This window comes from Notolabrus celidotus, chromosome 5, assembly GCF_009762535.1.
Source record: "Notolabrus celidotus isolate fNotCel1 chromosome 5, fNotCel1.pri, whole genome shotgun sequence".
In the NCBI taxonomy this organism is placed as follows: Eukaryota; Metazoa; Chordata; class Actinopteri; order Labriformes; family Labridae; genus Notolabrus; species Notolabrus celidotus.
In genome coordinates, this window is record NC_048276.1 from 21,090,192 (window position 1) to 21,106,067 (window position 15,876).

General features: G+C 38.4%; 1 protein-coding gene across 1 annotated transcript in view; it reads left to right on the top strand.

The window, feature by feature from the left end:
* The first annotated feature begins 3 nt into the window (after positions 1–3).
* Positions 4–15,876, top strand: part of ints2 (integrator complex subunit 2) — a 25,827-nt gene continuing 9,954 nt past the window's right edge. Inside the window, 17 exon segments of the mRNA XM_034683610.1 lie at positions 4–364; positions 2,904–3,212; positions 3,753–3,891; positions 5,926–6,028; positions 7,126–7,239; positions 7,472–7,494; positions 8,849–8,971; positions 10,193–10,363; positions 10,578–10,795; positions 10,931–11,056; positions 11,299–11,358; positions 13,421–13,541; positions 13,974–13,994; positions 13,996–14,043; positions 15,211–15,338; positions 15,450–15,484; positions 15,487–15,631. Of these exon segments, the coding sequence (XP_034539501.1) occupies positions 2,920–3,212; positions 3,753–3,891; positions 5,926–6,028; positions 7,126–7,239; positions 7,472–7,494; positions 8,849–8,971; positions 10,193–10,363; positions 10,578–10,795; positions 10,931–11,056; positions 11,299–11,358; positions 13,421–13,541; positions 13,974–13,994; positions 13,996–14,043; positions 15,211–15,338; positions 15,450–15,484; positions 15,487–15,631 (1,868 nt within the window). The 5' untranslated portion in view covers positions 4–364; positions 2,904–2,919.

Here is a 15,876-nt window from a genome sequence, read left to right on the forward strand (position 1 = left end):
CTCCAGAAGCAGTCAGGGCAGACTTGGAGGATGGTGCTGCCTCCAGTCAGTGTCAGAGCTTCAGTCAGCGCTACTACACGCTGCTGACTACACCTCTGCTCTCATTGTCACACTGACACAGTAATCCCTTTAGAAAGAGGTTAAACCAACCCGGCTATACCAAACTGAAAATAGACAGAGCGGCACAAAATACCAAGACATTTCCATAAATCTACCGGCAGCAGCTAAGAGGACAAGCTTCTTTATGTCATAGCTCTCTCACATAGCGTTAGCTGGTGTCGGCACACAACCGAGTCCGAGGTCTGAGAGCCTCCATGGTGAACTCTTTTTCTTTAAGAGGCTAACTTTCATCACAATAAGTGAGGTAAGCTTATTCCGGTCACCTTCATCTATCTACACATACAGCAGGAGCACGACAGACTGTATATGCGAGTAATATTGTCTGACGAGTTAGCATAGCTTAGCCCACTAGCATGCTAAGAGTTGCACAAAAAGCAATGGGGAAAGTTACTAAGTGCTAGCAGTTAGCTAGTAGCCTAGCTTTACCCAACATAGAGGAAGCTGTACCTTGTGTTCTTGCGTTAATTTTAACAACATATTTTACATTACTGAGTTGACCTGTGGAATAAAGTAATGTTTTTAATTGGTTTTCAGTCTAACAAGTGCTGGCTAACACTAGCACAGCTATCAGTAGTGTCACTTAGCCAAGCTAGCTAGCTTTTATGTTGTTTTATCAGCAACATGCTTATTATTATAACCATTATAATAATGATAATAAGAATAATAATAATAATAATGTTGATTTTAACATCATAAAGCCTTGACAACTAAACTTCTTGACAGTTAAAGGATGACACATGACTCTTGGGTTTGCTACTAGTACTGATACAACTACTACTCATTGTTATTATTGTTATTATTATTTTTTTCTTTAAATTTGTATTCATTTTCGACTGATTTTGCAGGTATACGTTGTCCAATATTCTGTCAGTACAATTCATACAGTCACAGTTGTGATGATAACAATGCACAAGACAACAAAATGACAACATAAGTGATCAGTTTTTAATAAATATATTATTATTATTATTATTATTATTATTATTATTATTATTATAGACTGCAGAGTCGACTCGCAGAGTCAGTGACATCTTTTAAATCTCTTCTTAAAACCAATTTTTACAGACTTTCTTTTATTTGACCTTATCTTTGTAACCGCTTTACTTCTATTTTATTATTAATTTTAATTTTTATCCAACTAATTAACTGTTTTAAATTGTATTTGATTATTTATTGTTTAGATTTGTTATTTTTTTATTTTTTTCCTTTATTATTTTCACATGTTCCTTATTTATCCTGAACACTTTTTCTAATTTTCCCAATGTGATGTTGTCCTCTTAACCTGAAATACTCTTTTATTGTCCTTTTAATGCTTTTATTTACTTATCCATTTTTTAAATTTATATTTATTTATTTATCCTTGAAAAACCTCTCAACAGCGATATACTGGTCTAGTGTCCCACCACTTCATTCTGTTTAATTGACATGTATTCTTTTTAACCTCTTGCGTTGCATTTTGTTTTGCATTGTTAAAGTTCCTCCTCCCAGTCATTCGAAATCTTTGCTTTGTTATTTGAACCATACTTTTTTTGTCAAAGCACTTTGTAAACATTTGTTTTTAAAGGTGCTATATAAGTAAAGTTATTATTATTATTATTAGTAGTAGTAGTAATAGTAGTAGTAGTAATAGTACAAGCAGTATTCTTAGTATTAACTTGCAGAGATTCAGTCCAGAATGCAAAACAAATAGATCAGAAACACAAAGTTTAAATTCAAACAAAACAGAAATATTAATATTGGACATGTCAACAAGTTGAGACATTGTGTGAATATATGTTAAGCTTTGACATCAGGATTTAAAAGTCCTGTATTATGGATAGGTGGGAGAGCATGTCATTTTTTGAAAGAGTGCCTTGTACAGTATTTCTATGTAAAATACTACTTACAGTTTGCATTCAAGAAATGACAAGGTAACGGTGTAAACCTGAGTTTCTAAACTCCGGGGAATAAGTTGAAATAGTTAATAAGTCTTTTTGATTAAAAGGATGGCTTTCTCTCTTCAAGCTCCTGTAAGGAAAGCCCTGTGGACAAGGTTGTACCCCCTGTGTCTATGTTGACCTTGCTCTCAACATGCATTAGTAAGATTCTCGCCCAGTTGTCCAACACCAGTAAAATATATTTCTAACTGTGTATCTTTATATCTTGAAAATACAACAGAAGTGTCTGCGTCTGTAGCAAGCTGTTAGAGCTGGTAGATCAACATGTGACACCTGCCGACCTACAGCATTTACAAGCATTAAAAATAACTATGAACAAATGATCTGTCGTCTTCCTGTTGGGCTTGTTTGCCTTTGTAGGTCATTCCATAACCATCAACAAACTCCTCACAGGGGCTTTAAATGAGCAACCTTTGCTAGGAAGTAGGAGAGATGGGCAGACTGTTACAGAGTAGGACACTTCTTGTGTATCTCATTGGATTATAGTGTACAATGTATGTGAATTATTCTTAAGTTATTTAGGTAATCAGTGATATGACAAGATGCTATATTATTAGATTATTATAACACTTACAAATAAATCTAGAAAGTTGCAATACTCTCAGTGCTTTGTAATAATAATTATTAGCATTTCAACATCTTTCTGGGTAAAAGTGTGTCTAATTTTGCAACATTTCTTGGATTAAAGAAGGTGTTTTCAGCCAGACTAACTCAACTAGGATCTTGCCAAACAGTTGAATTTGAGCATCTGTTAATGCCCAAAGTGATGCTCTCAATAGGGGAGTGTCACTTTTTTTTTCCTTCATCAGTCTCCCCTGAAATGTCTGTTTTGCTTGTCCCCTCAAGGTTTAACCGCAGAGAGATGGCAGACAGCGCAGGGCTGCAGTTTGTCAGCTCCTATGCTTTTGAAGCGATGCAGAAGGTGGATGTGGTGCGCCTGGCTGCCTTGAGTGACCCAGAGCTGAGGCTGCTGCTGCCCTGCCTGGTCAGGATGGCTCTGTGTGCTCCGGCTGATCAGAGCCAGTCCTGGGCTCAGGACAAGAAGCTGATCCTCCGCCTGCTGTCAGGAGTGGAAGCTGTCAACTCTATTGTGGCACTTTTGTCGGTTGACTTTCACGCCTTGGAGCAGGACGCACGAAAAGAGCAGCAGCTAAGGTACAATTACATGCTTATGTTAGTATAACTATTTCTATGATTAAAAAGAACTGCTCCTGTTTCTCATTGAGGGATAAATTAGTTTATTTTCTTATTTTTCACTTTATAGAACAGATCATTGTTGTACAAAGTGAAACACACTCAGGGGGTTTACTTTAGTGTATTGTTTAGATGTTCATATGACAATAACAAGAATTGGAAATGCCTCCAATGCTGCCTACATTTTGGAAATTATGAGATATGGTTAGAAAAAATTGGCCTTTTTCAGTTTAAATGTGTTTACCCATCAAGCTGCACTTTGATTAATTAGTGCTGCCATTGGCAAATACTGCTTTTGCAGAAACTTGATTCAGTTCCGAGTTATTTATCATGTGACAACTGCAATCTACAGTGTGGTACTAGCAGGGGATTCAACTTTATTCAGTGTTGGCATGATTCAGAAATTAGCAAAATTGTAAAGTGACAAAAGCCAAACAGAGTTAGTAGTGTCAGCCATAAGCTGTTGAACAATATACTCAGTGTGCTGTCTTTTTTTGCCAGGCACAAGGCCGGCGGGTCTAATGGAGAAAGCATCCTGGTGTCACAGCTACAGCACGGTCTGACCCTGGAGTTTGAACACAGCGATCCCCTCAGGAGACTCCGTCTGACCCTCAGTGAGCTCCTCGCCATCATGAACAAGGTACAGTCAGAAATCTCAGCTTTATTAGATGGACCAAAGAACACTGATAACTAATTCAGCTTTAAATAAATGATACATGGAGCTATTATTTCTATTGGATGAGACAGTTTTTAATGCTGACTGTTGAGAGACAGAGTTGTCAGTATTAAGTAGGGATGTAAGGGTATTAAAATCTCATGATATGATAATGTCACAATAACAACATCATGAAACAATATTTCTTGCAATTAAAAAAAGAATGAGAGAGAAAAAAGAAGACTTTAAAAAGCGATTTATTAAACATGATTGAACATTGAGACGGGATATGAGTTGCGTCAAACTACGTAAATTTCCCTTCATAAGACAACATAATTGCATCAGTTCGACCTTGTGAATAAAATAAGTCATACTCACAGTATCACATCTATTAAATGGGGGATTTAACACTTTGCTTTTGTTGTGATTGAAAGGATGTCCATGTCTGTTGGACGAAACCCTTCTTTTCCATTTCCCTTGTCATCAATTAATCAATCAGACTTTATTTATAAAGCGCTTTTCATACAATGGCATTGTAATACAAAGTGCTGTACATAAAAACAACCTAAAAAAGAATAAATTAAGAAAAAGATCCCAAACACACCCCACAATCCTAAGGTTAAGAACACAATATATGCAACACTAATAATGAAAACAATAGAAAATAAAATAAAGAAAGAAAAAAGAAGTTGCTGAACAAACTGAGGAAACGCTCTCATTATATCTTAATGAGGAAACACTGGAGGTAAAATAAGATGTTAAAACTCAACACAGGAAATAAAATCCACCAAAATAAAATACATTTCTAAGATAATAAAACACTACAATATTAAACCATTAAAAGAAAATAAGATGCTATACTTAAAATAAATAAATAAACAAGTACATGAATAAATAAAGTAGAATAAAGTGACTAAAATTTGAACTAGATAATAAATGTATTAATCAATAAATTAAACTGTTAAGAATAAAACTCAGTTAAAAGGTAAACTAAAAAGGTAGGTCTTGAGTTTGCTTTTAAAAATATTTATGCTCTGTGCAGCCCTCAGATCTTAACATGCTGTAATGGTAATAAAGCCCTGAGTAGCTCATACAGTTCACCCGACCATCTGTGATAAGTGAGATGCACTCTGCATGCCTGGGGTTCTGTGTAACTTCAGCCTTTGCCTCTTCATAGAGAGCTGGTAATATTGTTTGACTAAAGTATGGTTGTGATGGGAATTTATACGTTTGGCTCCAGCGTGTTTACGAGCCTGAAACCTTCGTTGTCCATCACAGAAGATGTCCGTAGGTCTTTGGCTTCATATTCAGTGATACATTTTGCGATATCTTGAGCTCTTGCTCTGTTATGGGGAAGTAAAGCTGTAAATGGTTCTTTGAGTGTCTTTTTATTTTAATTCTACAACCTTTTAAGGTGAAGATTTGCCTTGTGGCTTCTCATATTACTCATATTCCCTGACGTGTAGGACACTGCGGTCTGGCAGTGTCTGCATATTGTTTTTTGTTTGTCCAAAATGTTTCTGCCCATCAGATTTAAAAGCCACTGGAGCATTCATATTTTCAAAATCATCAATTTTGAAATTGAGCAGAGTGCAAAGGCTGATGGTCTCTGTAGTTCCCACGTTCCTCCACTCTGCTTCACTGCGGCTGAAACAAAATTACATCTTTTTGCCTGGAAGACCTATAGTATCCTACTTCAACAGGTCCACAAGGATATGAAGACACTTTTGTTCTTGAAATGCCTAGATGTTGACAATACCATTACATCTCTAGTATTAAGTTATTTAAATATACGAATTGTAAGAATGAAGTACTGATATATTCAAATATCTTAACATCAGGTCTTGAATCATAGAAACATGTAAGAACAGCATTCCCCATCTAATTCTTGAGCATACAAGCTGCTCTCACGTTGGCAGAAAAGTAAACTTCTCTCTGTACTGTATTTGTCCAACAGTACTTGAATCTTCACCTTTAGGATGTGTTGGATGACTGATGGTTTCGTGTGTTGTTTTTCAGGTGGTAGACTCAAACGGAGAGTTTTTCCTGAAGTCCTCAGAACTCTTTGAAAGCCCAGTGTACCTGGAGGAAGTTGCTGATGTCCTCTGCATTTTACAAGCAGGTATTCAACTCATTTACAGTTTACAAGTGAGCTTGTTGCATCTACTGTGAAAACAGTAACAAAAGTAGCTATGTGAGATTTTGCTCACATATCAAAGTGTATGATGTGATAAAGGCCCTAAATGAGACTTTGTTTTTGGGACTTTCCTGTATCTCTAAATATGTGTGAGACAGGAACAAATTAGTCCAAAGTCTGTTTCATTATGTTGAAAAAGTGAAGACAAATGGTTATATTTCACTATATAGGCTATGGAGAGATTTTCTGAATGACATCACGAGTCACCAAAGCCCTGTTTCCGCCAAGCGGTTCAATTTGGACCCCAGAAGGTGGAGATAGAAACACTGCAGTCCCTTGATTGGTCGAAAGAATCTTCACTTCCCGTGCGACAGCTGTATTTCTCCTCGCGGCACACGGCCTTCTCTGAAACAAAGCTTGATTGCGTTTTGTAACAAAGAGCCACATGCCCATCACAAAGAAGAAGAATTGCTGGATGTCTTCCATCGTTGCTCTTTGTTTACAGTGTTGCATTTTTCTTCTTTGTTGCATTTATTAGCGGGGTACACTGTGTCGCGCTGCCATGACGTCACGCTATTAAGTAGCACGGTTGGCTGTGGAAACGCAATCAGGATTAGGCGTTAACGATCTGTCCCGTACCAGACTGTATTGATCCATACCAGACCGCTTGGTGGAAACGAGGCTCAAGTCATGTTAGATTCTGCTTTCTTAAAGGTCATGGTTTGTATGGTGAGGTCTGTCAAACTGGAGATGCTGAAAACAAAAACATTAGTTGACTACTTTCCATTTGACACAACAGGACTACAGATGTAATTTAGCTATTGTGCCAATTCTGGCATATTTGCACATTTACATACTGCTGAAATGCTGATTAATGTGCATTGATAAACTTTAAACTCACTAAACAGATTCTCCCAAAACCACAAAACTGACAGAAGTGGAAGCAGATGATAGAAATGGAGGGCAGAGTGTTCCTGACAGCAGGAGGCAGGGCGTCGTGACTCCAGTCTGTTTGCTGCTTTGACACTTTCTACTCCCATGATGAAAGTCCTCACCGTGTGTTTATTTTCTCTTCCCCTCAGAGCTGCCTTCCTTGCTGCCCATCGTGGATGTGGCGGAGGCTTTGCTTCATGTCCGCAATGGAGACTGGTTTCTGTGCCTGTTGGTTGCCAATGTCCCTGACAGCTTCAATGAAGGTAATTCATCTGTTTCATAACAGTGCACATGCTGTCAGCTGATAATGTGAGATAGAGTGGCTGGTTAATTGCCAGTACCAGCTTCATATGTTTGGTGAGTGTGCCTGCTGTTGCAGAAATGCAGAGCCTCAGAAGCATTCTTTGATAGTTTGATTATAATTATAAGGAGATTGTTCCTGAGTTGCCATCGCATATTTGCTTTTGAGTTTTGCTGTTTCTGCTCTACTTCTAGCTGTGCCACACTGGCCCAAGGGTGTACGTATTTGTCTTTGATTGATGATGAACATTATTGTCTCGCTCTGGCTCACAGAGTGCAGCGTCTGTGCTTTCAGAGATGCATTATAAGAAAATGCCCACTGTCTCCAGTGCCTCCTTATCACACAGAGGGTCAGGGCTAAGTCAATAGCTTCTGAGTGCATCTGTGTGTTTTATACAGCAGTCAACATCAAGGAGTCCTTTTGGCTCTGTTACAGGAAAAGACCTTGTTTTGTAGAATTGAAAGTGAAATGAGCTGATCAAAGGGTGAAGTGTTAGAAATGGCTCTGTCTAGAAGAATCAAGGTCTGTCATGTTGAACACGAGCTGGTCACCAGATCTCTCTTCAACGGCTCTTTTATGTTATACAAAATAACCCAGGAGCAGCGGAGCAGCAAACTAATATCATTTCACAGCAAGACTTAATGCTTTTTAAAATGTCAGCTGAGAAGATGTGGTCCGGATGCTGTTAAATCCAATCTACAGAAAAATAAATAAATCATATTTCTACACTGTATTTATGTATTTATGGAGAAACATAACTTGACCATGACAGATAATGATGAAATGTTACATCGTTACTGTCTGTCAGGGTTGTGCAGAACTCCTGAAGACTTTAAAGTACATTATTAACCCTCCTGTTATGTCCATTTCTGGAACAGCAATAATGCCCCTGGGTCAATTTGACCGGGGACAGATTTAACTATCCAAAAGTGTCAGAAACCAAAAAAATCCCAATAAACATTTTTTTTAATCTCATTATTAACTCCATTACTAACCATTTAATCAATATTTAGTGCAATGGTGTTCTTTAATTCTCACAGATCATGCTGCAATGAGGAGAACTCACTTGTTTGATATGAAAATTCATGTTAAAACTTTTTTAATGTACATTGGAAAGACCTAGATATAAATACAATAGTTTTACATGACATAGATTTTTGTTTATTTATTTCACATTTAGAATTTTTTTTTTTTTTTTTTATGAAGTGATGTTGATAAATTAACACAACACCTCTTCTGTCACCTGCTGCCCAGATTTTCATGCTGCATTTTGCTGGTTTGGAAGGCGTATTGCCTAAAATGGACTTTAAAAAGGGTCAATTTGACCCGCAACATAACAGTAGTGTTAAGTAAGCATGACATACAACCTAAAAATGAACAGATTGTGGAGTATTGAGAAAACAAAAATTAAGTATTCAGTGTTTTTGTTACTTCTCTTTCTGGAGGAAAATAACCAGATTTCACCTTAGGTCATAATGTATTCAACTCAGTATCCAAATGTATATATTGTAGGTTGTTAAGGGTGCTTCTTGTTTGCCTAAATGTGCGTTTTTTGTGCTTCCAGTTTGTAGGGATTGATCAAGAATGGAGAGCGGCAGGATGAGGAGAGTGTGGGTGGTCGACGCAGGACGGAAGCCCTCAGGCAGCTGTGTCAGATGAACCCCTCACAGGCTCTCAACATCAGAGCTATGGTGGTCAGTTTCAGCTATTATCATTATCACAGGATACAAAACTAACAGCTTAAAAACACTTCATCCATAACCACCCCAAGTTTATCCATTCAGATCAGAGAGTTCATCAAAGCTGCTTTATTCAAATGAGGATTCATTACGGCTGAATTTATTCAGCTTCCTGTTTTACACATTAGTTATGCGTCTGCAAACTGATTCTTGTTAGCACCATTTTTGGCATCTAACGCTTGATGTGATACTCTTTCATCAAGTGTTTGTGTTTCAGGATGGTTGTCTAGAAGTGGCTCATACATTGCAGAAACATAGTTGCATGAAAAATAAACTGTGACAGGAAATATCCACAGTATCTGTATGTCTGAAGGGATTTTTAAACTTTCTCATACATAAATGTAAAGTAGTGTAAAAGTAATTTTGTTTACATCTACAACTAACACTACCCCTGACCCTCTCACAGCTGTTTTACAGGTCAAAGTCATGTATTTTCAAGCTCTCCCGCAAAGTTCTCTACTAAAGCTGTGAGAAAGAAATGTTCTCAGTAACAATGGACCAAGTGACACATTAAGAACATTGACAAATACAGAGAGTTTTGTCAGCACTGAGTAGATAGAATATAACACCTGTCCAGCACTAAAAGATCTTTAAAATCTAAATAGATTTGAAAACATGGACTACAAATAATGACAGGTTTTGCAGCTTTGTAGTGTCTGGAGTGTAATGTGATGGCAAACACAGCACACAACACAGTTAACAGATTCCCTTCACCAACAGTCCTTACGCTCAAAACTTGACATCATGCAAACCAAGACTTTAGAGGAAACAAAAATGTCAGATGGCAGAATGGTAGCCAAGCTAAATGCTTCTGGCTGCTTAGCTGCCTGGTACATACATAGTAGCAGCAGGTTCAACTTCCCCTCCTTGTCAGTTTGATGTGTTTACAGGGGCACGGTTGTAAGTCCTCCATTTCTGACATCTATCTAACTTTATGCCACATGTTTCTGCTACAGCTGGACAAAACCATTTGTTGCAGCTCTACTATTTAAAAAGCTCCAGAATTGTTGTAAAAGTTCCAAGATCCTAAAAATGATAATGCTTGAGGATAAGTCTTTTGGACTTTTACTTCTGTTAACCAAAAATTTCCTGAGTAGTCAAAAGATCACTTCCTATAGGGACGAGTGATGAGGAATGCTCAAGTATAATGAAATTGTGTTTACTCTGTGTTTTCAGGTGGAGGAGTGTCACCTGCCTGGTTTGGGTGTGGCTCTGACTCTGGACTATAAACCAGATACAGCAGATGAGGCAGTCAGTCCTCTGGTCTCTTATGTCAGCGGTCTACTGCTGGGCACTAACAGTAAAGTCCGTACCTGGTTCAGCATGTTCATTCGCAATGGACAACAGGTGAGGTGTCATGTTTGTTCTGTTCTGCATTTATTTTAAGTAACACAGACAAACACAAACACTCTACACGCTACACTCTCTTCATTGTGAATTTTGAAGCCTTTGTCATATATTGTTAGAAAAATCATTAAATGCCTGAAGCTCTGAATGAATGAACTTTGATGTACACACAGCATTTGATTCAAATTTTCCCCTCACTTTCTTTCTGTACCAGCGAAAGAGAGAAAGCAGCTCTGTGCTGTGGCAGATGCGCAGACAGCTTCTTTTGGAGTTGGTTGCCATCCTACCACGCTCGCGCAGCACCCACGTACCAAATGACCAGGATATGGAGGACAGCAACTCGGGGTACTCTGGCCTCAGAGAGGAGCATGTGGTGAAAGCCAGCGCCCTGCTTCGACTGTACTGTGCACTCATGGGCATCGCAGGTCTCAGGTAGGTCACAGATGAAGCCGAAGCCCTTCTGATATTTGATAAATAATTGAGTTATGATTTGTATGTGTACTTGATACATTTAAAACAATTAAAAGAATGTAATGTTGATCATAAACTAAATATGATCCCAAACAGACCTACAGATGAAGAAGCAGAGCAGCTCTTGCAGTTAATGACCAGCCGGCCTCCAGCCACTCCTGCCGGTGTTCGCTTTGTCTCTCTGTCCTTCTGCAAGCTGCTGGCCTTCCCCACTCTGGTCAGGTACATGAAACTTGTCTCAGTATCTCCTTTCACAGAAGTCTTTGTTTTTATTCAGCGAACACAAACAAGCTGGGACCACAAACCCATTTAACTAACGGAGGACCTCACAGTTTGATTCTCTGCCAGTGTGTGGCAGCCTGCAAATGGCCCATTACATTCTCTGGCACTTGATATTGTCCCTTTTTATATGGAGTGTGGACATTATCTCTTTGTGTGTCTGTGTTCAGGCACTCCAGAGCAAGAACACGCGTGATGGTCATGTGGCTCAGCTGGATGTCAAAGAAGAGGACATACTTTGAGAGGTAAGATGATCTAAATATGTATGATTAATAATAACTACTTACTCAACAGGCGTATTTGTATAGATAATGTAATGGGCTCAACTTGGAAATATGAACATAAGTGTAAAGAGCAGCTTTCTTAATTAATTTCATCCCATTTACTTTGTTCTGTGACACACACTTAACTCAAAGTCTGTATAAAAAAAGTTGTCCCTCTCCTGGGAAGCTTTTCTTTAATGATATATTACGCAATGTCCTTGGTTTAAAAACACTGACACTTGTGTGATCACACGTCATCATTTATGCTGGAATAGTTGCTGTTTCAGTATTAGCTGTGATTTATTAATGTGTCAGTGTAAGGAAGGTGAAAACATTTAATAGATCTGTGAATATCATGAAGCCCAAATTCATACTAATTTATTCAACAGTACAAGTTGTCAGATTTCCATGTAGCCCAAATATTAAAAATACATTCAAATTAGATTATTCATAAAGCTAATTTAAAACCAACAAAAGCAGAGAAAGTGCTGAAGAATCAATTTTAAAACCATAAAAACAATATAAAAATATGACCAATTTAAAGACTACAGGAGAGTTAAATGGTAAAAACCTTCTAAGATTGATAGGAAATTAAAACATATTAAGTGAAAGCAACTTAACCGAAAAAAACAAGAAATAAGTATATTTATGAAGGTCATAAAAATGCTGTGTCCTCTGCAAATGTCACACAGAGTTCACAGACAGCACAGTAACCTGTCTGTGTTGCACTTACCATATGACCTTGGTATTATCTTAGCAAATATGTCTTCTGCTTTACTGGTGAGCATTTTTCCGTCAGACAGACACTGGAAAAAGTCCACCATTGAAAATAAATGGAAAAGTGGTTAAAAGGTGAATCTCACAGGGCATAGATCACTGGAATTATTTATTACAATTTTATTTGTATAAACAGGATTTCAACTGTGATGATGAATGATGAATGATTACCATCCTCTTAACGTCTAAAATGAACAATAGATCAAAATTTAAAAACAGAATTGTGTTTCCTGACACGTTGATGTCATAACCGTGATTTGGATGGTAAAATTTAGGTCTTGGACATTCAGGCATGATTTTACCTCGTTTTCAAACGATGAAAACCTGGTTAGTGCTCACTGGGTTAGAGGAGAATGTTAGCCTCGGGTTTTACTGAACCTGCATGGCAAGTGAAGAGGAGGGATAATAACATTTGAACTCAACTCAAACTTTTTGTAATTCATCTGAATATCTTGTATTCAGCTGAACGAAATGGCGCTTCTCACAGATCAGGTGCTAAGTAGTGCAAATACACGACAGACAAAGAAAACAATCAAAACAGACACAACAACATGAAGACAGACTCGACAGGACTGACAGTGTAACTTGCACTGATGAGTAAATAGATACAACAGAATAATTGAGGTAGTGTAGAAGCATGCTGCTCCTTGAATAAATAATTAGGCCAAAAAAGCTAGGTAATTCAAGTTAAATTACAAGTTTAATGCATAAAATACATGTTAGAGTACATTGTGCAACATGCACTTGCTTTGTTTATATTCACTGTGGGGATGTTTTTATATTGCCTGACCTGATTGTTTGTTCTTTGCTCAAGTAGGCTGTGATAAATTCAGCAGAGCTTTTGTATATGTGTGTGTTAAAGTGAAGTTATTATGAGCTGTCAGAGAAAGAAATGATGACTGTAGTCCACAGGAACGTATGTGTTTGTTAAACTCAAATCCATAAAGCATAAATCATCACAAAGGCTTCAAAGACTTAAAGGGTAACTGAAGGAACACACAAGGTGTGTGTGTGTGTGTGTGTGTGTGTGTGTGTGTGTGTGTGTGTGTGTGTGTGTGTGTGTGTGTGTGTGTGTGTGTGTGTGTGTGTGTGTGTGTGTGTGTGTGTGTGTGTGTGTGTGTGTGTGTCTGTGTGTCTGTGTCTGTGCTGTTATGCAGCCAGCATCATCGGTGTATTAATTTACTGTCCTGTAGGATGCAGGATTAATGACAAGTCCCAGTGTCTTTTCTCACTCTCCCTGCATGCATATGTGTTGTCCTTCTTACAGTGCTGCGGGCGTATCTGCTTTCTTTCGGAGAGATGCTATACTGGTTGCCATGTATTTCCATAGCAACCAGCTCAGTTCCATTATTGAGTTGGTGTGCTCTACTTTGGGGGATGAAGGTAAGGTGGTAGGAGGCAGTGATCAATACATCAGTCTGGCTGACAGCTGCTGGCCCCACTCCTCCTCTGCAGCACATAAAGACTGTATCCCTGATGAAACATTGCAACATACACATATCTACAAAGACACTCCGTACCCGTGGCCAATTTGTTGTTTTATTACTTATTAAGTGCACTATTGTTCCTGCCTGTGTACTAAGTAGTTTCCCTGTCTCAGTGTATTTTCCACTAAGATGTATAATTTAATTGGATTTAGAGCCTGTTTGTTTCCTCCCTCAGGGCAGTCTCCTCAGTTCAGCGTTGAGCCTGCCATGTAGAATTTTCTTATAAAATATGAAAGGAGGGAATTACAGAATACCAGCACTGCTGCCTGCAGGTGGTTTTCACTCACATTGTTCTTGTTCTTCATCTTTTCACTCTCCAATGTTCAACCACAGATTGCCATCAAGCCCAGCTCGCCTTAGCAAGATGAAGACGATATTCACGCAGGAGATCTTCACTGAACAGGTATTAGAAGTCATCCTTGTGTTAATCTCTGCCCGCTTACTGCTGTGTTCAGTTATTTACTTCTAACCTTTTGAAGGCTTTTATATAAATGCTCATTTATTTGATCAGAACAAGAACAAGAGCTGCTGTAAATACAAGAACCTGAAGCTTTTAGTTTAACAGCTTGTCACAATGGATTAAATGTCCCTGTGAAACGTTTTGATTGGCCTTGAATGTCTTTAAATGACAAAATAAAACTCATGGCGGTGGTTGTATTCAGTAAATATAATTACAGTACCTGTGATGGTTTGTTATTTTAGAGTTTACAAACAGAAAGTCTTTCATCCTTAATTACCAGTTCGCTACTTCAGACTTTAATAAAAACAGACGTTGGGATTTTTTGTTTTGATATATTCAGACTCACAGTGACAAACTCCTTGTGCACATTTCATTTTTCAGTGAACATATAATGTATGGGGTGGCAGTAGCTCAGTCCAAAGGGACTTGGATGGGGGACTAGAGGGTCGCTTGTTCAAGTCCTAGTTTGGAAATTGGGATGGTAGCTTAAGAGGTGCTAGTTCTACTCCTGGACACTGCTGAGGTGCCCTTGAGCAATGCACCAAAATTCAACTGCTCGGTGTAGCCCTCTCACTCTGACATCTCTCCATTAGTGCGTGTCCCATAGGATCCGGTTTGTGCATTTGTGTGTAGCATGATCTAACACCAGAGTGGAAGAAATGAATTTCCCCTCAGGGATTAATAAAGTATATCTCTTCTTCTTCTGAATTGATATCAGGAGATGTATGCTTTATAAGAAGTATGCATCTTATTCCTGCAGGAGCGACTACTTACTGAGATCACAATGATTACAAAGATGTAGGTTTTGGCTTATCATTCCAGTAAATAAAGGAAATCCAAGCAACAAGTCTATAAACTCAAGGATCATATCCAAACAAATTACATAATATTTACACAAAGACTTCCTGCTCCGTGATTTCCAGAAATGACAGTATCAGCAGAATTATGTCAAAGATATGATTGTTTGTGAAGGCAACAATACAGAACTAAAGAAGTTTGATTAATCAAAAGCATTAACGTGATCACTCTCATGACAGGTGATGCAGAAATTGTGGCTGTTTTGTTTTCCAGTGTTGCTGTAAAGATAACTTGTTTATTTCTTGTGTGTAGGTGGTTACAGCTCATGCTGTGAGAGTCGCAGTGACCAACAACCTCAGTGCCAACATTACAGGGTTCCTCCCCATTCACTGCATCTACCAGCTGCTCCGGAGCCGAGCCTTTACAAAGCACAAAGTGTCCTCAAGGTAGGAGGCGCACATTCTGTGCCTTTTTTTTTTCAAACTAATGACTAACTGCTGAGTGTCTGTTTAAAAATGTATCCTTCCCTCTGGTGCTGTCCTTGTGTGCATCATCCAGGACTGGATCTATCGGCAGCTCTGTGAGACAACACCCCCATCCACACCCAGCTGATTCCTCTTATCGATGCCTATATCAACTCCATCCTCACGCCAGCATCCAAGGCCAACCCAGAGGCCACCAACCAGCCAATCACTGAGCAGGAAATCCTGAATGTCTTCCAGAGCTCTGCTGGGTGAGTCACGGAACCTGCAACTCCTCCCTGACAAGTTCAGTGGTTAAGTTTTGTGGTCTGTTCTTGATGTGACATATTTTGGGTTCTTAAAATATCACCCACCATTTGATTATAGGTTATTTCAGCCGACAAAGAAAAAATACAGAATACTTAGAACTTAAAAAAGCAGAACAATAATTTGGTTATTAACTATTAAGGTTCCAGTCATTTGCCAAGAAGTTATCAGGTCTGTATGGCGATAAGTC